Below are 21,148 nucleotides of genomic sequence, written 5' to 3' on the forward strand. Positions count from 1 at the left end.
AATGAGAAACTACAAATCTTGAATGATAAATATTTTAAAATTATTCAAGAATTGCAATACTCTCATTTGAAAATTTTTGAACAACAAAATATTAGTAATGAGAAACAATTCACAAATCAACTTCCAGAATGTTCTAAAATCCATGAAGAGATTGTTGTTTTGAAAAAAATGTTTTAGAATTGAAAAATGACACAACAAGGTTTATAAATTCTATAGGAACTTTTCAAAACATAAAGGAATTACAAGTAGTAACTTTTGGAAAAACTAGTTTAGATTGTAGAACTTTTCAAAAACAAAAGCCATGTGAAAATTTTATTGCTCATCATAAAGATCAAAAAATACAAAGATACAAATGCTCTTATTGTTGGAAATATGGTCATATTGAATCCTTTTGTTTTAAGAAAAAAACTCAAAAGAAAAGAACATTCTCAGAACATTCTACAAAGACATTCTTTCTCCAAAACTTCCTATAAGAGATCAACTTATCATCATAAGAAGAAATCTTATAAGAGGAATAACACTAACCTCCAAGGACCCAAATCATTATGGGTACCAAAATCATTACTAACTTGTGTTGCAGGAATGTTTTCAAGTAATCAAGAAAAAGCTTTGAAGCTTGAAAAAGTAATACTCAATGAGTATGACTTTAGAAAGACAATATTTCCTCATATTTAAAAAGGAGTAATGGTGAATCTGCAACCTTTGGAATCATTGACCAAAATCAAACCAAAGGTACATGTATCACTAGTAAAATGTTTTTTTTGCATATATTAAGGACGATTGATATGGTTAAAAGTCAAAACATAACTTCTTTACATTTTATCAAAATTAAAATTGAAGTTATTTCACATTCATTCTTCTGATCATGATCTTTCTTTTAAAATCTTTGTTTATATACTTAGATGAATTTTAAAACCAAATCATGTTTTCATGTGTTTTGAAATAGACAAACGATTTTGGCATAAAAAGAGTTTGTCAAGTAAGTATGAAAACTATAGCAAATTTATCCAAATTTGGTCTAGTAAGATATTTCAAAAAACTGATTGAGAAAATGATTAAGTTTATGAAACTTGTATTTATTATGACAAGAGTAGTGTTCATTTTCAAAAATATTTTTTCAACCATAAATTCTTGAAACTACTTCATACTGATTTATTTTGTTTTTTCAAAACTACAAGTCTTATGACTTTGTAATACTTGAGAATTTATTCAAAGATTCACTTGGAATTTATTTTTAACGCATAAGAGTGATGTCTTCTATGCCTTTTGAGCTCTTTGAAAAATGATTCAAATTTTAATCTCAAAAGTCATTTTGTGTAAGTAGTGATCATGAGGAGATTTTGAAAAACTTTCTTTCAAAACATGTTTTGATCAAAATAAGTATTTCACTTTATTTTTCTTGCTTTAAAACTCTCCAAAAATATAGTTGTTATATAGAAAAATTAATTGATTGAAATATTTTTAATCTAGAGTTGAAAAACACTTTTGAAAGAAACCCTAGATATTGCATGCTATGTTTTTGAATCATGTTTCTATCTTTAGTAAAATCTATGCCATTTTGAAAAATATAGAAATTCAATCATATCATCATTTTATATTTTTGATGTAATTATTATTTTTAACATAGTAAAGAAAACATTGAGAAAATTGTTTTAACATATCAAAAGCATATAGTTTTAGGGATACTACCCTCTTTACATTCACTAAAGATTATAGAATATACAATCTAAAAACTCATATTTGAAAAAAGCATGCATATCATTTTTGATGAGTCTAACAATAAGAGAAGACATGATAATGGTGTTAATAATGAACAACAATGACAAGATATCATAAATATCATATCTCCATATTATAAGAACCTTCTCCATTGGAAATGGTATTGGTACACCACTTTGAAATTTTGAAGAAATTATTTAATCATGAAGATGTTTAATGCTTTTGGTACTTAAATGAAAAAATCTTTCTCGTCAACTCTCAAGAAGGAAATGATCAAATCTTGCATTATCTTTGACTTTGAAAATGTTTTTCATATAAAAAGGAGAAGTTTTTGAAAAAGAAAGTAACTTGAATGAGTTACTTAAAGTTGTGTTTCAGCAGATCATTCTAAGAATGTTCTCCCTGCCAAAACAAAGAAGTTTTACTTGAAGATAACCAATTTCATTCATACCCTTCTTTTACCTTTGCACCTCATTGATTTTACCATTGACATTAATCTTGGATTAATCTCTTTTCAAATCGTTGCTATGACATTTGAAGGTTTTACTTTTACAACCAACCCGATTAACCAATCACTCTTTTCACCATTGGTGAATTCTACCCAAGGATCTTTAGAATCTTTTTTTTAGTTTTGAACTTTTAAGGAATTGGTTAAAAACACTATTGATGGAATGAGAACTAAATCTTCTTTTGAATAAAGTAAAAGATGAATATACATATGGATGTCATTCTTGAAAAATCACAACGTTTTTAAGGAAAATCAAATGGTGATGAAATCACAATATTTTTGGCTACAACATTGTGTCATGAGTAAAAGTTAATGTCCTAGTCATCCATATTACCTAAAGTTACTCTACAAGGATGATATTTCTTAGAGAATATCTAAGAGGATGAATTTACTCAACATTGGAGAATGCATTAAAGGATAAATCTTCTCTCCTCAATCATCAATCAAGGGTCCTCTATTTACAATGATGAGCATATGGTGGAATTACAAAATAATTAAAGATTCTCTCATTATTGAATCTCACTTGAGGAAATCCATCTAATGAGGTACACTTTTGAATCTTATAACATTTGCATCATAATAAGCTTGAATATCTTTATGCAATGTTAGTATGTGATTGATTGGATAATCTTGATATCTATAATGCATCATGAATTTTCTCCATGCATATATATAACTTTAAAGCTTAAATGATACATCATTTTTTTGTCATGATTTGTATATGCATATGCTAAATTCATAGCTTAAATGCAATAAGTCTTGCAATCTTGATTCACACATACTATGATTTCTGTTCACACATTGCAAAATTATCTCTTTAAATTATCATGATAAGTGAGAAATGAATAAACATCATTGTTGTGCAAAATCACCTTTTAAACCCTTATAAGCAATACTATTTCAAAAAGATTATACTTATATTGCTATCTAAATTTTGTTGTTTTACCAAGTTAGATTTTCTCCATATACTTGGTCATTTTTTTTTAAATGATCAGTTTTTATTTTGACTTGCCAAAAGACAATTAAATTAACACTTGTCTAATTTCTTTTTTTTCTTTGTCTTGAGAAAAATGTTTTAAAAAATTGGTGCATTAATTACATCGTTGATTAATATTTTTTTAAGTGCAAGACATGTTATGTGTTTAATGAAAACTTATTCTTAATGATCAATGAATAATTTTTGGAGTTAGTCTCTTAATTATCCTTCATGATAGGCCAAAAATTTTAAAACAATAAAAATGACAAAAACTCATGATTTTGATAATCAATTGTATATGTCGTATTTCGTTATTACATAAGCTTGACTGATAGTACACCTTTTATGAAAAATATTATTTCTACAAGTCTTATGTATGAACACTTATCTCAATATAAAGCTTTGGATGAAACCATTTTTGTTACACATCTTGATTAATATATATATATATATATATATATATATATATATATATATATATATATATATATATATATATATATATATACATTGCTTGATGCAAGTGTAACTTGTTGAATATGGTTTTCAAAAAATTGAGATTTTGATATGGCTTTATCAAAAGATCATTTTTCAATGATTTTAAACGAATATCCATTTTTTGTTGGATTTTTCTTTGAAGGATTTTAACAAAAGACCAAATGACCGGTCTTCATGAGAATAACTTATGTTTCTACTCTCCATAAGATTACAATTTGGTCTAAGAAGAAAAATTGTTACACATTATCTTTTTAAACTCACAATTTGACTATTTCTTAACATCAAAGTGTTGATTTTAATGTTTGATCATATTTCTAGACTTGTGTGTTATGTTGTCAAAGTTGACACGTGAACAAATTTTTTTTTACAAATAATCATTCTTTCAATATTTTGCTTTGAAAAATAATCATCTTCAATGTGAGAATATTCGAAAAAGAGAGAAATCGTTTTTGACATGTTTTCAATTTACTCTGATTTCACAGCTTCCTAATATGCGTCATTTTCTTTCTAATTTTAAAAGTTCATGGACAATTTTCAAATAATCTTTTATTCTTTAAATAACTACAACATAGTCTTGTTCATCATTTTTAGAATAATCATGTTTTAAAGGAAATGTTACCTCTACCCAAGAAATTGAAACATTTGGAGAATATCTATCTCATAAAACTTAGGGGGAGTTTTCTAAATTTTAAAATGTGTGTTTCTTTACAACTTTCATTGTCATTAAGATCAAAACCACTTTTTCTAAAAATCGAGAATGTATAGCATCTTTTTTTTTTAAAAAAAAAAAAATCAATTGCTTGCATGTGTTTACATATAATATAATCATTATTCATGTTATGATTGAAATATTGATTGAAAAAATTATTAATCATCGTACATGATATGTGCTTTAATGCTTAAATGCAAACTTGATAAGTTTGATATGTGAAAGAACTTCCCAATTATCTGATTTCTATATGCAATATATTCTTACTTTTGATCTCTATCATTGCACTTCAAATTTCATACTATTTTTAATACTTTTTGATAGATGACAAAAGGGGGAGAGATATATCTGATGGGAGAGAAATGTGAGATGGAACTAATCAATGAAGAATGTTATGAATTAACCTCTTGCATGTATTTAGGGGGAGTTTAATTAGAATGATAAACATTAAACTCTTGCATGTGTTTAGGGGGAGCTTAATTGCATATCTATGAACATTCTTGCATTTGTTATTATATCCATCCATAAAACATAAGATTTATTCAATAGGTTTGTCATCATCAAAAAGGGGGAGATTGTTGAAGCAAAATCCTTTTTGATATGTGTTTTAATGACAACAAACCTTATGGAATAAATATTAAGTTTTATGAATGGTGATCTACTGATGATTGCACTTGAGTTTTTGTTCAAAGACAGATAATGACAAAAGTGGACGAGCTAGAGGCCGCTCACATCAACAAGTGCATTTTATATACTCAAACAATGAAAGAATTGGAGTATCATGAGATAATTACAACAATAGTATCACAAGCTTCATGAAGATTTTTAAAGACTGTTGTTTGAATCATACGAGGATTCATTGAACGTTCAAGCAAGAAAGTGAACTTCATGGTTAATAGTCTTCATCTTCACCACAAGGTTTACAATGGGAATTAAATATTCAAGGAAGATTAAGAGGATCGTAGTTGAAGAATCAAGATGGAAAAACCTGCATCACAAGCTACAAAAGAATATATTTGATGTTGTGTGACAAAACTTACATTGAGTTTTGTACTACATGCTTTGAAGAATTACAATTGCAATTAATGTCAAAAGGAATGATGCATGTACGAAAGATCGTCAAAAGCTACTCAAAGTATCATCCTATCAAAGCTTGTCAAGATGACAATGTTTGAGAATAATCTTCCACGATGTTTTCAAAAGAGCTTATGCACAATGCATAAAAGTTCAATCATTCTCAATGATGAGTACACTCACGCCTCCACTAAATAATCTTAAAGATACTCATTGAACAAACAACAATGTGTGCAAAACGTCAAAGAGGAATTATGGGAAGTTTGCAACAACAAAAGAATTCAAAGTTGATTGACCAAAGAAGATATTATCTTCTCATAAAGAAAAGAAATATTATCAACTCTTATGAAACAATGTTCTCATCATGAACATGTTTATTTTCCTCAAGAGCATTCATATCAGTTCAGCACAATTACAAGAATCAACTTTGAAGAAGAAATCATTTCAAAGGTTGAATTATTTATAAGTCAGTAGAACGTTCTCAGAACGGTCTCCCAAGTTTGCGTGTTCAAGGATAATCACTTTTCATAAGTCAACTTGGTACAAGACAAGAAAGAACTTTTAAGTTGGACTTATTAAAGGATCATAACAGTGCAAATAAGTCATTTAAGGCAAAGAATTAATTTTGGTTCTTGAGCTTACTCGAATAAGCTTCTTTAAGGAATAATAACTTCACATCTTGCAACAAGGCTTTATGTTCTCCAAGAACATCATTAAAGAAGTTAATCTAGACCAATGAGAAATCAGCAACAAGTACATACAGCTTGCATAGAAGTTTCACATCTGATCCAAGTACAAGCTTATGACATGGGTGGCTACATTCTCCCATAAAATAGTACTTATCTCACTATTCATGTGTCCTTTGAAGGACAAGTGAACAGTGGCTACTCTATGCCTTTGATGAAGAGTTTACAGCTGGTTGACAACTTGCAACAACTTGCAACAGCTATATTTTCGTTGGACCTTATCCACACCATCTCAGAGAATGGTCTCCAACGTCCTGGAGAATGATCTCCCAGTTTCTGCACTTAGGTGGCAATCTTATCCAAATGAATTCAAATCTTATTTTCCCACATGGGAAATACATTTGCAAAGGATATACACTCAGAGACAACTCATTGACAGTTGGTGGAAGAATATTTCTGACCAACAAGTACAATGTGACAGTCAGAGACCATTGGAAGAATGATCTCCTGAAGCATCTAAAGGACAGATTCACATGGACTGTTTTGTTTCTCTCACAACAGCTATTTCTATACTCTCAACGATTATAATTGATGTTCAAACTACAGAGGGACATCTCCATCTATAAATAGCATGGTTGGTTGCACAAGAAGAGCAAGAGTTCAAGCTACAAATCATAAAACACTTGTTTTTGTCTACAAGTCATAAAACTCTTCTACACTCAAAGATCTTCATTCTCATCTATACTTCTGGTATATTGAGTGTTTTTATTTGCTTCTCAAACTAACCTTTGAGTTTCAACAAAGCAAATATCTTAAGTGACCACTTTGGTACACAACTCACTTTTAAGTGGTTGTATCTTTGTCTCTTCTTTTTCACTCATACTCCAAGCTCTCTAGAAAAATAGGATCTATATTTCATGAGTATTTTGAGTGTAATTCATTTGTAAGCTTCACAACCGGTTAGGTGTGATTAAAAGCTTAGATCCAAGAAACCATTGATAAATCATTAGGATTTTCTCAAGTCAATTGGGTATAATTGATTGAGGTTACCTTGTAAAGGTAGATCAGCTGGATATAGCTGGATACTTTGTGATCTTGGTTTTAGATCATAAAGGGTCTTTGATCTGGGCTTAGATCAAAGGGAAGTTTCTGTAATCTGGATCTAGATTATAGTGGAAAACTCACAGGCGTGGGGACTGGACTAGCCCAGGATTCGGGTGAACCAGTATAAATTTTGTGTGTGAATCTCTCTTACCTTTAACTATTTATTTTCTGTAAACACACATCACACAAACCACTTAATTTACATTCACTTTGAATTCTCACACAGCAGAGAACATTCTCCAAACATAGCAGAGAACGTTCTCCGAACACAGCAGAGAACATTCTCTGAACAAGCTGTTTTATATTTAACTAACATTTATCCAAGTATACACTTGAGATCAATTTTGTAGTGCAGGATTAAATTTTTAAAAGGGTCACAATTCAAACCCCCCCTTTCTTGTGACTATTTCTTCCACTTCACCTTCCTCATAATGATGATACGCACAGCCTACCCATTGATAGATACTTTTCCACACTTGTTGCATCAAGTTACAATTGAAAAAGAGATGTTTGCAGTCCTCTAATTCCTTGAAACAAAATACACAAGATAAATCATGAGAATTAGATAAAATACCTCGATAAGCAAGAGCTGCTCTTGTAGGTAATTTTTCAATAAGTAATCGCCAACCAAAAACACCAACTTTTGATGGGATATCGTTATTCCACATCCCCTGCAAAGATGTTAAAACATTTGTGTTCAATTCCCGCGCAGTTCTACCATTTTGCAGTAAAGAGTAGACAGATTTAACTGAAAACATCCCCGTATTGTCCAGCGTCCATCTCCACTGATCTGACTTATCCTGCATCACATCCACATCCAGCAACAGCTGCTGTAAGTATAATAATTCACCATGTTCCTCTGAATTTAAAGCGCTTCTCCACTGCCAACCCCAAATTCTGTTAGCTCTTTGTCCAATTAACCTCTCAGCTACCACCACATTATGATCCACTTCTTTATTGAACAATTTTGGAAAAAGTTCTCGGAATGGAGTCTCACCTAGCCACTTCTCTTTCCAAAATCCAATCAAATTACCATCGCCCAACACACTACTAACACTTTTGGGAAACCATAAATCATTTTCCTTCCCCCCCACCTTCAAGATGTCACGCCACCAAATGGAATCCTTGGATCTTGCAGCACCATCGTCCCAACTTAACAAGTTACCAACACTCTCCTTATACCGGAACCGCACTAAATCAAACCAAATGGCTTCGGCATCAACAATACATCGCCACTTCCATTTACTCAACAAGGCTTGATTAAAGAGTTCTAAATCTTTCACTCCTAAACCACCTTTCTCTTTTGGTAAACAAACTTGATCCCAACTAACCCAACATAATTTTTTGTCGTCCAGCCCTCCACCCCATAAAAAATTGCGTTGAATTTTTATAAGTTGGTTTAGTACTCCTTTTGGTGCCTTAAAGAAAGAGAAGAAGTAAAGTGGCAAACTAGATAGAACTGAATTAATTAAAGTAACTCTACCTCCAATGGATAAATGTCTACCATTCCAACTACTTAATCTTTTATACATTGCTTCCACTATCGGCTTCCACGTAGTTATCCTTCTAGGATTAGCGCCGACCGGTAACCCCAAAAACTTAAATGGAATGGTTTCAGCCCTGCATAATAAGAAGTTGGATGCAGCCTCCAAAAAGTGATTGTCAACATTAACACCATATAGTTTACTTTTCACAAAATTGATTCTCATACCGGAAACAAGTTCAAATCCTCGTAAGATAGACTTAATAGTCCAAACATTATCCCAGGAACTTTCTCCAACCAACACAGTGTCATCTGCTAATTGCAGAATTTGAAATTGTATATTTTCTTTGACTTTAAAACCATGAAATCTACCAATATCTACTGCTTTATTAACCAACCCCGTTAAACCTTCTGCAGCAATCAAAAATAAAAACGGAGAGAGGGGATCACCTTGCCTTAAACCTTTACTCACCTTAAAATCCGCCGTAGGACTCCCATTCACCAAAACTGACATCGAGCTTTCGAAAATACAAGCCTTCATCCATTTCAGCCACCCCTCTGCAAACCCCATTGTTTTCATCATTCTCTGTAGATAATTCCAACTAACTGTGTCATAAGCTCGTTCAAAGTCAACTTTAAAGATCATGCATTCATCTTTTCTTCGCTTAGCTAAGTCAATTAACTCATTAAGGACAACCACTCCATCCATAATCTGCCTACCCGGTAAAAACGCCGTTTGACACCCCGAAATCAACTTGCCTAACACACGTTTCAACCTAGCCGCCAAGATTTTTGAGAGAATTTTGTACAAGCAACCAATCAAACAAATGGGCCCATAATCTGACAATTCCTGCGGATGGTCTTTTTTAGGAATAAGAGCCAAAAAAGACGCTGTAATCGCTTTCGGTAGAATTGCACTATGATGAAATTCATTTAGGTACGCCATGACATCATGCTTAACCGTTGACCAACAAGCCTTGAAGAAATTGAAGTTAAACCCATCCGGACCTGGGCTTTTATTACCATCACAATTCCAAATCACCTCTCGAACTTCTTCTTCGCCAAATGGTTCCATAAGAGTTAAATTGTCATCATCATTCAGACTATTGAAACCAATCCCTGAAAGGAAGGGTCTGTCAACACACTCTTCTACAAAGTTCTTCTCAAAATGCAGCTTCACTTCATTTTTAATACCCTCCACCCCTTGGATCCAAGAGTCCTCTTTCTTAATTGTCACCACCTGGTTCCTTCTTCTACGGCCTTTAAGACTAGCATGGAAAAACCGAGAGTTTGCATCTCCATCCTGAATCCACTTCATCTTTGATTTTTGTTTTAATAAGCTCTCCTTGTAATGAAGTTGTTCCCAGAATCTCTTCTGCAGCCCTCCCCTATCCACAATATCTGACACTAATTCATCTGAAGCCATTAAACCCTCTACCTCATTAAGCTCCTTCACTGTTGACTCTATATTCATATCTAAAATTCCAAAAACTTCCTTATTCCACCCTTTCAAAGCTTCTTTTAAACTCTTTAGTTTCTCTTTCAAGACAAATGCTTTCTTTCCTTTGGATGGCATTTTTACCCACAAGTCTTCCACAAAACGATTGAACTCAGCATGCTCTAACCAACAATTGTTGAACTTAAACGGTTTTGGACCCCAATTGAGATTAGAACATAACAACCAAACAGGGCAATGATCTGAAATATCGCGTTCGCCCACCCATTGACCAGATACACCACTTTTATCAATAAAGCCTTCTGATAGTAGAAATCGATCTAATCTACTCATTGTTTTGCCATCCGCACTAAACCAGGTGAATTTTTTACCAGTTACCGGAACATCAATAATCTCCATACCCTCCACAAATTGTCTAAATTCCCACCTTTCAGTCTGTCTGTTCAACGAGCTACTGCCTTTTCTTTCCCCTACTTTCAGAACTGCATTAAAATCACCTCCCAAACACCATTCCCCCTCCTCATTATTCATTTTAAAATCTAACAATTCCTGCCAAAATTTCCTTTTACCAGATATAGTACAAGGAGCATACACATTAATAATATAAAGCACTAAACCTTCCCAATCCACACTAATGCCCACAAAACCTTCACCAAAGAAACTAAACTTAAAAATAAATAAGTCACTATTCCACATCGTTAACAGTCCACCAGAGGCACCATTCGACTGTTTAGCAACCCACTGCACATCTTTATTACCCCATAGACAATGAATCATATAATCCTCAAAATCTGCTTTTTTGGTTTCTTGTAACAAACAAATATCAAAGTTACCTGATTGAAGAAAACGATTCAATCTTCGACGTTTTGCGCTACTCCCCCACCCACGAATGTTAAGCGAAACAATTTTCATGGATTCACCTGTTTGCTGTGCTCCCTAAGTTTTTTCGATTCGACATCCCGTTTTTCATTATTAGAAATACGCCCCCGATACGTTTCATCTGCTTCCTCTCCTTCCACCCCTAACGCCGCCACTCCTTCCCAAACCTTGTCCACCATCTCCGTTTCATGTCGGTTCCAAAATTGCTTGTTACAGTTCCTAATATCAGAAGAGTTTAAAGAACTACAACAAAGAATTGATCCCGCCGAAGAAATCGAATTAGCTTTGCCTTGTGGAGCTTTGAATTGACCCAATGGATTTCGAGTCGTTAGTTCAATTGGTATCATATTTTTTTTAGACAAAATGGTAGCATATTATTATGTCTGATAATAATGAAGAAAAAAAAATTTGGAGAGGTTAAAAGAGAAAACCTTCCAGTGCGGCTACAACGTCGTCGGCACATTCTTCCATTTGCAAAATTATGATACTTTAATTTGATCAATAATGTGTCTTATCTCAACATTGAGGATCCTTTTTGAGTGGATTTTGTGGGTCCATAAGACCATAACAACTGGTATCTACTATCTACCATATTAGGGCCGGGTAAAAAATCGAGGCCTGTCCGAACCTAACAAAACCCGCCTAAAAATTAGAGATTTTGGCGGTTTATAATAGGTTGCGGGTTTGCGGGTTTAAAAATTCGGTTTAGATTGGGTTGTTACGGGTGAATTCGGGTAGAGAAAACTGGACCGAAGATGCCTGAAATCCGTCCGCATGAGTAAATCAAAATGCCAAATCTAAACTCTTATCACGTCTCCTCTTCACACTTTCTCACTTCACCTCAAACCCACGGAGACTAAAACATTTTGAAACCCAAAATTTTATCATTTTTCATCTTGTTTGTTTAACTTCATTGAAATCAAAGGTTATATTTTAATTTTATTTGATATTTTAATTTTTTTTCTTATTTTTTATGTCGATTTAGGGTTTTTAAGATTTTCTTTTTGTGTTTGTTTCATAATTCTTTCATATCTAGTTGCATATTTTCTGGATATAAACTCCAAATTTTGGGTTTGTTATTGTTTTTATTTTCTGGATATAAACTCCAAATTTTGGGTTTATTATATTTTAACCTTGTTTCTTATTATAATCTTCAATTGTCACAAATGAACATTTCGTGATTGTTGTTGTTGACATCAGAATAGTCGATACAAGTCGTAACACTTTAGCAATAATCACTGTTAGTGTCGTCAGATGGTTAACATTTTCAGTCTCAAGTTTTTTCTTCTTGTGTAATTCAACAACTCGGTGTTTCAAAAAGAAGATAAAGACAAATTAGGTTTCTACTAAATTAATCTTCATGTTTATTTTATATTTTACTTGATTAAAATATTTTTATTGGTAAAACAGAAGTGTTTAACGCTCAAGATCAAATATTATAGCACTTGCATGCATGTATATAATGTTTTTTTGTGGTTAAATATGTTTTTGTCTTATAGTTTTTCAGAATTTTTATTTTAGTCTCTGAAATTTTTTTTTTACGCTTTTTATAATCCTGAAGTTTTTTCCGTCAATATTTTTAGTCTTTACTTTTTCGTGTATAATTTCACATTTTTGAATATTTTTTGTATTCATGTTTATAATATTATAAGAACATCTCGGATAAAAATTTATAATTTTATCGGTGTCGATCCTAATTAATATATATGAGTCAATTTTTAATTAGACTAGTCCCCGTGAGCTTAGCTCAGTTGGCAGAGACATTACACTATATATGTAGGAGTCAGAGTTCGAATCCAGACATTTCACTTATTCACCTTTAAGATGAATTTTCTAACCATTACTTACTTGAAATACAAAAAATAAAAAAACTAGAACAAACTTCATTACATACGTTGTACTTTTAGTTTTGTTAAATGTCTTTTTCTTTATTTTTCTTTTTTTTTTTTATAAATAAAGCTAACTAATTTCTTTATTTAGAAAGTTTTAGATTGCCATTTTCTAAACAGCTAATATTTAGTGGACAACCCTCAATGTCCACTAGAATGACTAGATTGTTGGTACAAAAGTTTTCGACATGTGTCAAATGTTGAAGGCCGCAAGATATGTGTATGTAAAAAAAAAAAAAATAATTACTAATGTATGTCAAAAGTTTTTATTATTCAGATTTTTATCGTACATTTCAATTTCATCCATTTGAAACAAAAAATTAAGGACTTTTATATGGCAGTTTTTATTAGGATTTTTCGATAGAAGTTTTTACATTTCTCAAGAGTTTTGCGCTTGTGAAACTTGTATTTCTTGTTGAGAGTATCTCTCACCTCTTTTATATATACACCAATAAATTCATTCATAATTAACGTGAAACTACTAGTATCATTCACATTTGAATACTATACTTGATTCAAATATCACACACTTACTCTTGCTCCACCATCAAGCCGAATAAAAGTCAATATATCAATTTTGTGGAGTATACGAGAGCACAAGGAACACACCGACTAGGACCACTAAAAGATCGGAACACCAAATTTCTACCCAGTTATGTATGATTCTCATTCGCATTTGAATACAATATAGTTGTTCTTTTTTTCTTTTTCTTTTTTTGTTACAAAAGAAGGTCTAAGCCCACACATAGTTGTTCTATTAAAGTAAAAATTGTCGTTAAATATAAGATAAGATATATGTGGTATTTATAGAACTCACTAAAAAAAATAGTTAAATATAATATTATAAATATAGGCTACCATAAGAAGATGCCTCTACTAGTGTCAAAAAAAAAATGCCTCTAATATCCTAGCAACAGATCACTGCATGGCCACTGAACAAAAGTCTCTCTATACAAAATGCAACGATCATTGAAAAGATAAAGTAAATTAATACTTGTTGCATCAATGTATATCATTATAAAACAGTAGGATTGAGCTATTTATAGATAAGTTAACATGAAATGATTGATTCAATTCTTAATAGTACCTACCAAGCATACATTTTAAAAAATAAAAATATTGTCATTGTAGATAAAGATTATGCATATTCTAACCATTCACACTTCCTATGAGCTAAACTAAACTATGAGCATTGAAGAAATAATAATTAATTGATAAGTATCTTTTAAGTCTAAAGTTTCACAGGGGAAACACTGTTCTAAAAGATTATAATGTGACATAGCTCAAGTCAAAATTTGCTTATTGCATCTCCAATTGAAAATCAAAGTACTCAAAGTAGTGGGAGATTAAAAAAAATGGGGTTTTCGTCAAGTCATGTTTCAAACTATACAAAATGATTGTACACTGTTTCTATAATGTCAACAAAAATGACATATTGGTGTACTCTTTAGTCAATAATTAGATGACAATAATCATCACATGTATCACTTATTGGCGCAACAAGTGAATGCTATACCCTGCTGGTGGGATCTACTGTGTCATAGGATAGGTGGTCACGAGTCGTATGGTTAAATAAATTTTCAGTCATTATAAATACCTCAAATTTTATTTTTAATTTTTATAAAATAAATAAAATAAAATAACAAGATCGATCTCTTAGTATTTTATGTCACAACTTTAGTCTCTATTTTTAAGCAATTCATGCGTACTATTTACATTTTTAACGAGTGTTTGTATATTAATATTTATAATTATAGGTCAAACTTTTTGTTTTATTTATTTCCATCTTAGAGGTACGTAGTTCTCGACCGTAAAGGGGATGGTGGAAGACTCACTAATCTATAAATTTTAATTCCACGGAGCTTTTTAGTAAACTCACGGTCGAAGACATCAATTAAAACTATGTTGAATATGACCCTCGTGAGCTCACTAATTGCATGCATAATATAATTTATATTTTTTGCATAATAAATAATAATAAATAAGCTGCATAGAAGCTGTGAAAGAATAGGTTGTTGGAGGAAGAACCGCCCAAAAGAAATGATTTGCAAAAATACTACTCTATCCTAAAATATAAGGGAAAATTGGTCAAAGAATTTGGTTAAAAATTTGAACTAGATACTTCAACTTTAATTGACCAATTTTCCCTTATATTTTGAAACGGAATGAGTATACGATACGATATGGCTTCACTACATAATACTAGTACTACAGAAAGTTAGAAGCATCGTGTTCTTCTTTATATTTTGGCAAAAACGTCATGTTTATTCTCAATGGAGAAATGAAAGCTTTGACTCGTAAACTTTGAAATCAGCCCCACTTAATTGACTAATTAAAGCCTCTTTTTAACCAAAAGGGGATAGGCCCAACAAACAAACGAAAAATCTCTAAAAAAAATCAAATACAAAAAGAATAAGCCATCTAGAAACTCAAAACAATGATAAAATAATATATCTTGAAATTGAATCTAAAGTGAAATCATGTTTATCTTGGAAATTAAGGCTCTTTTTAGTGATGAAAATATATTTAAGGACGTCTCCATTTCTTTAGAAAAAGAAGGGTTTTATATTTATGAGAAAGGCACAATTGGCAGACTAATGAGATCCATTTTTTAAAAACATTTTAAAAATTAATTGCACTAATCTCTTATTTGCGTCTATTTCTCCTATAAGTAGATATGTCTATTTCTTTTGTAAAATTGAGAGGATCTTGGAGTATGAAAAACGAGAAAAGATTCTCTGTAGTAGATTTTCCCTGCAGTCCAATCTCTTCCCTTCATTTTATTACTTTAGTAATTTTGTTTTTATTTTTATTAAAATGGATGGCCATGATTGAACTGCACCTCCTGCCAGAGGGAATCCGGATCCATGAAAAACTTCTAACTTATAGCAAATTCGTGGAATCAAAGTTAACTTGTTTGGTAATCGATCTTCCTACACTAGCTAGTAGTATCATTTTCTCGACAATGTTTTGGGTAGTGTTTGAGTTTTAACTTGTAATGTACTTTTATATATGCTATTTGAATCGAACAAAATTAAATATTATTTTCTGATATTTATGTTTACCACTTGGTTCAACCCTTAATAGGGTTATTTTCTACAAAAACAAAATATTAATTAGTATTAAATGTATTTAAATCTCTATAGTTAGCTTAAATTAAGTTTTTAGAATTTTAGTCGTGTATCCACTATATAATTCCTACAAATCGCAAAATAATATATAGAGACTAGAATCATGTAACTTTATATATTTACCAAAAAGATGCATGCCCCTTTTCAAAACTCATTTTACCAGTAGGCATGGGTAATTTCTCTTCCCCCATATGCCCATATGCTATTATTCTTCTGAAATTTTGTTTTGTCCTTATGAATAAAGTTCGGAACGTATATTTTAAACTAAAAGCCATGTTTCTTTCATTAAAATACACTAAAACATGGTGTTTTTAGTTCAGAATCTACATTACGAACTTAATTCCCAAAAGCAATAACGGAATTTCAAGGAATAAGAGAACCCTTGGGGAAGAGAAAAAGATGGCTTCTCTTTAGGCCCCCATGTTTCTTTTAAGACCCTCTAGGGCGCAAAAAAAATCGGTTTTTAGAAACCAAATTTTTTTAGTGTAAAATGTACACACAAAAAAAAATTCGGTTTCTAGAAACATAATTTTTTTGCGCGCTAGAGGGGTGAAAAAGAAACGATGGCAGGAAGAGAAAAATTCGTAAGCATGAACTTATTGTGAGCTTCCCATGCTCAAGCCCAACCCACATTAGCAAAACTCATTTTACCCATAATTATTTTTAAACTATTTCATATGAACAATTTTTGGAATAGAAACTCATTTTAAACAATTTTTGGAATTTTGCCAAATATCATAAGTTTTTCGTATTAAATTTGTCTCTCTAAAAACTGAAAAAATGAGTTTGATGAAATAGAAAATAGTCAAAATACATTCCCAATAACCAAGATATTTGCTATGGTCAACTTAGAGTTTATGGATTCTGTGGATTAACCAAAATGATAAGGTGTTGAATAACAACGTTTTTTGAACCCTCCAAAACATAGATGGTTTCTCTCCCAACCCCCCTCAATTCTTTTCTACCCCCAAAAATTCAAGTTTGCCCCTTGCGGTTTGAAACATTTTTGCCAAAAAACTTCGGTTCGTATTCACCGAAGCCAAATATTAGACCATTTCGGTAACTGCAAACCGAACATTAGCGTTTTCGGTACACAAAAAATGAACGTCAGCTTGTTCGGTATCTGCGAACCGAAATGTCCTAGATTTCGATACGTTGGTCGCTGGAATTAGGCCATTTTCGGTAGAAGTTTACCGAAATAATTATTTCGGTACCTGCGAACCGAAATGTCCCAGATTTCGGTAAGTGGTTACTGAAATTTATCAGCATGTCAGCTTATTTCGGTTCGTATAAACCGCAGTACCCCAGGGGCAAAAACAAAAAATTCAGGGGTAGAAAAGAATTGAGGGGGGTTGGGAGAGAAACTATCCAAAACATATAATCGACGCTAGTTTCGTGCCAGTTCCCAATAAGTCCCAAACTACACTACGGATCTTTCGTTTCTTAGTGAAGATGAAATTTAAAGATAAAAAAAACTCTTCCGAGAAATACTAAATTTTAAAAATCCAAATTAGACATTTAATAGTATTACGTACCTCTTTGAAACAATAGTTTTAGAACTAAACTACACCAGCTAATTGAAAGCAATTTATAATAACAAAGCAAAAATTCACAGGCAAATTTAAAATGAATGTTAGACCCTCTCTCTAATTTTCTATTCTTTAGATGTCTTCAATTACTATAGCTTTAAAAATATAAATACAAAAAAAATATAAACACTGTCCTCATTCAATAGTTAGCAAGCATCTTAATATGTTGGTTTAGTAAACGTGGGACTTTGCCAGAGATGCCTATATTTCATGAGTTAGGATCCTACTAAATTTTGTTCGTGGTTAACAAAAATTAACGTCATAAGAAAAAACATTGTAATCATAAGAGATAACCAATTCCACAGAGTGCTGAATATTTCATAAACAAAAGCCAATACAGAGGACACTATTCCAACATAACAATCTATGCCAAAAACAAAATTCTCAAAAGGTAAAATGAAACAAAGATCCTCGAGACTTAAAATCATCCGACAATTCTACCAAGGTTATCACCAGAATCTGCGACAAAAATTTCAATGTAACATTAAAACAGGGAAGAACACAACCATGTAAAGAATAGAACTAAGACAGAGTATTCAATAATCCTCTGATAAAATTCCAAACATCAAACTATGTTTCTCAATAAAGTCGCAAATAATTATTTAAGCATACAATTGCTGCATTTACAGAACAGATAGGCACATTACATTTATCATGGTTTAGAGCCATATGGTTCTTCTATTAGCATATGTAACAGTACAAAGACTGCATAACTCTTGGGCATAAAAACATCGTGACAAGACAACACAACACACAGCACTATATTAAATGTCCACACTACACACCAATAATTGATGTCTACATGAAGGATTGATTATGTTTCAGACTTTGGTTAATATACTAGCAAGTGTCCTTACACATTTACACATAAAATTATTGATTGATCCATACTTGTAAAACATAATAGAAGATCAAAAGACATGCCCCATCAAATGACAAAATACATAAAAAAGACTGGAGAAAGTTCAATAATTTTATTTGAAAGTTGAAGTGAAAAAGAAAAGGACAACATTTCAGAAAGCATCAAGGACAAGGGTTTACCTCATATGTTACTTGGGTACATAAATACTCTTACGCGAGATCCCTGAAATGCATCAAAACTCAAAGTCAAGATAAAATTATAAAACACAACCAATAATAAATAAATAAATAAAAAATTGTGGTAGTAAATTATTACCATTGATTTGGGAGGAAGATTTGACGTGAACTTAGCACGAACAACACCACTGTTACCATGAGGCCTTGTAACCTTGCCCCATAAGCAGCGGTAATGGGTTCCATTCTTCTTCACCTTGGCCTTGTAGATATATGCCAATCTCTTGCCGGCATACCAAGCTACCTCTTCCTTGGTGTTCACTCCTTCAATTTGGACTAATGATGTGTTTGGGTACTGGTTTGATTTGGATCTAAAAAACAATATAAAAGAGTAAGTATTAAACCAGAGCATCAAACCACACATTTGAATAAAATCAGAAAAAAAATTACAGATGGCAAGAAGAATTTACCTTTTGTATCCAAGGATTGTACCCCTCACATAGAGCCTAATACAAATTGAAAAAGTACAATATTAGCTTCTTTTTACTTAAAAATAGAATAAATACCCAAAATGATAGTATTTGATAAAATAGAGTAAATACATAAACTGATCTTTGATTAAATAACATGAAAACAAAGCAATGAAAAATTATCATTTTGGTACCACAAAGTCTCGAATGCAAGTCAAAAAAAAATCAGAATAACATGTTCTTGTACATTATGAAAACTATAGATTCAATAATTTACAGGACATATTTAGTACTTTCATTTCTCAAAAAACAGATTAATTTCCGTAAATTTTCACAGCAATTTGCAGCTTCACACTATAAACTAACACTAAAAATATTCAAATCCCTAATCCTAATCACTGTATTCTAATTTCTCCAAATAAGATATCCCTAATCCTAATCACTGTATTCTAATTATCAATTGTTATAGCTGAATTAAAACAATCATAATTACATTAATTCGAAAAAACAATAATTACTAAACCAGAAAATTGAGCTTACGAAAATAATGAAAACGAAATAAGCGAGATCGTACAAAGAGAGTGAATATCGGAAGAGTACCTGACACGTTCTCCTTGGCGTCCCTTCACCATCTTCAAGGCAGCGGCGGATGCAGCGGCGGAAGCAGAATTCGGCTTAATCCCAAAATTCACAAAAATGGAGTTTTAGGGTTTTATTTATATACACGCTATTTTCCTGCCTTTAGCTCTATTTCGGGCTTTTTGCGTTTATCTGGCCCAATACGTTTTGGATTTGGGTTTTTCTAATGTGTTGCTTATACTGTTATACACCCCCACTCTAATAAATTTTAACACCCAACTTTTGAGTCATTTTACTTATTTAAAGTTTCAAAAGAAAAAAAAATTAAGTTATTTATATATATAGGTTCAGGATCAAATGACACACTTATTGAGGAATAATTCAATCAGTTGCATAAGATGTTGTACCAGATGCTGGAGCATCTGTCCCTCAGTTTTTGTTAAGCTACTTGCGTTGTAAGACAATTATTAGTTTGTTACTTGTGTAGTAAGTAACTACCTATTGAGTTAGTTAGAATAACCATAGTTAGTTAGATTGAATGTGTATATAAGCACATCAGTTATTGTAACAAACACACGATCTTGATCAATAACAATTCTGCCTTTACTCTCTCAATTTCCATTATTCTCTCATTGTTGAATTCGCTCATTCTCCTTTCAAGTTCTAACAACACTAAGGTGTGAAACTTAAAAATATGACACATCCGATAATATTTTATCAGATAATCGTCTTACAAAATTGATCGTTGGATTAAGAGATATTATAACATAAATCATGTATATAAAATATGACATTAATCGGAAATCGTTTGATATGTCAATGAAATACATTAAAATTGCTTTGTGTCAACAAAAAATGAAATACATTAAAATTAACTCATTTTTTGAAACTTCGTAAGACGTTAATTTTCGATGTATTTCATTGATGTATCAAATGATTTCCGATAAAAAAAAATGAAATACATTAAAATTAACTCATTTTTTGAAAGTTCGTAAGACGTTAATTTTCGATGTATTTCATTGATGTCATATTTTATATACATGATCTATGTTTTTTTAACAAAAAATATATTATTATTAATATCCAATCTCTGCACAAGACGAACAGAGGCCGGAAAAAGAGAAACTACAAAACAAATGTGTCGTGTATAAGCGAATCACCAATTAAGAAAGCCAAAAACAATATCACCTAGTAAAGGTTCACTTCTGATCTCATTCTTATAAGCAAACTAGAAACTTAAAACAATTGATAAAATAATATATCTTAAAATTGAATCTAAAGAGAAATCATATTTATCTTGGAAATTAAGTCTTTTTTTGTGATAAAAAAACGATTTTAGGACATCTCCACTTTTTTGGTGAAA

At 31.6% G+C, this 21,148-nt stretch overlaps 1 protein-coding gene across 1 annotated transcript; it reads right to left on the bottom strand.

Annotated features, from left to right (window-relative positions):
• Window positions 1-17,959: 17,959 nt before the first annotated feature.
• On the bottom strand, window positions 17,960-19,937 carry LOC123890284 (60S ribosomal protein L35a-1). Its single transcript, XM_045939857.1, has 5 exons — window positions 19,807-19,937; window positions 19,207-19,242; window positions 18,879-19,107; window positions 18,743-18,785; window positions 17,960-18,160 (listed from the first exon to the last, which is right to left on the bottom strand). Exons 1-4 carry the CDS (start codon window positions 19,836-19,838, stop codon window positions 18,744-18,746), a joined length of 339 nt encoding a protein of 112 aa, XP_045795813.1. The 5' UTR covers window positions 19,839-19,937; the 3' UTR covers window positions 17,960-18,160; window position 18,743.
• Between the last annotated feature and the right edge of the window lie 1,211 nt (window positions 19,938-21,148).

The sequence above is a fragment of the Trifolium pratense genome, linkage group LG6, assembly GCF_020283565.1.
Source record: "Trifolium pratense cultivar HEN17-A07 linkage group LG6, ARS_RC_1.1, whole genome shotgun sequence".
NCBI classification, from domain to species: Eukaryota; Viridiplantae; Streptophyta; class Magnoliopsida; order Fabales; family Fabaceae; genus Trifolium; species Trifolium pratense.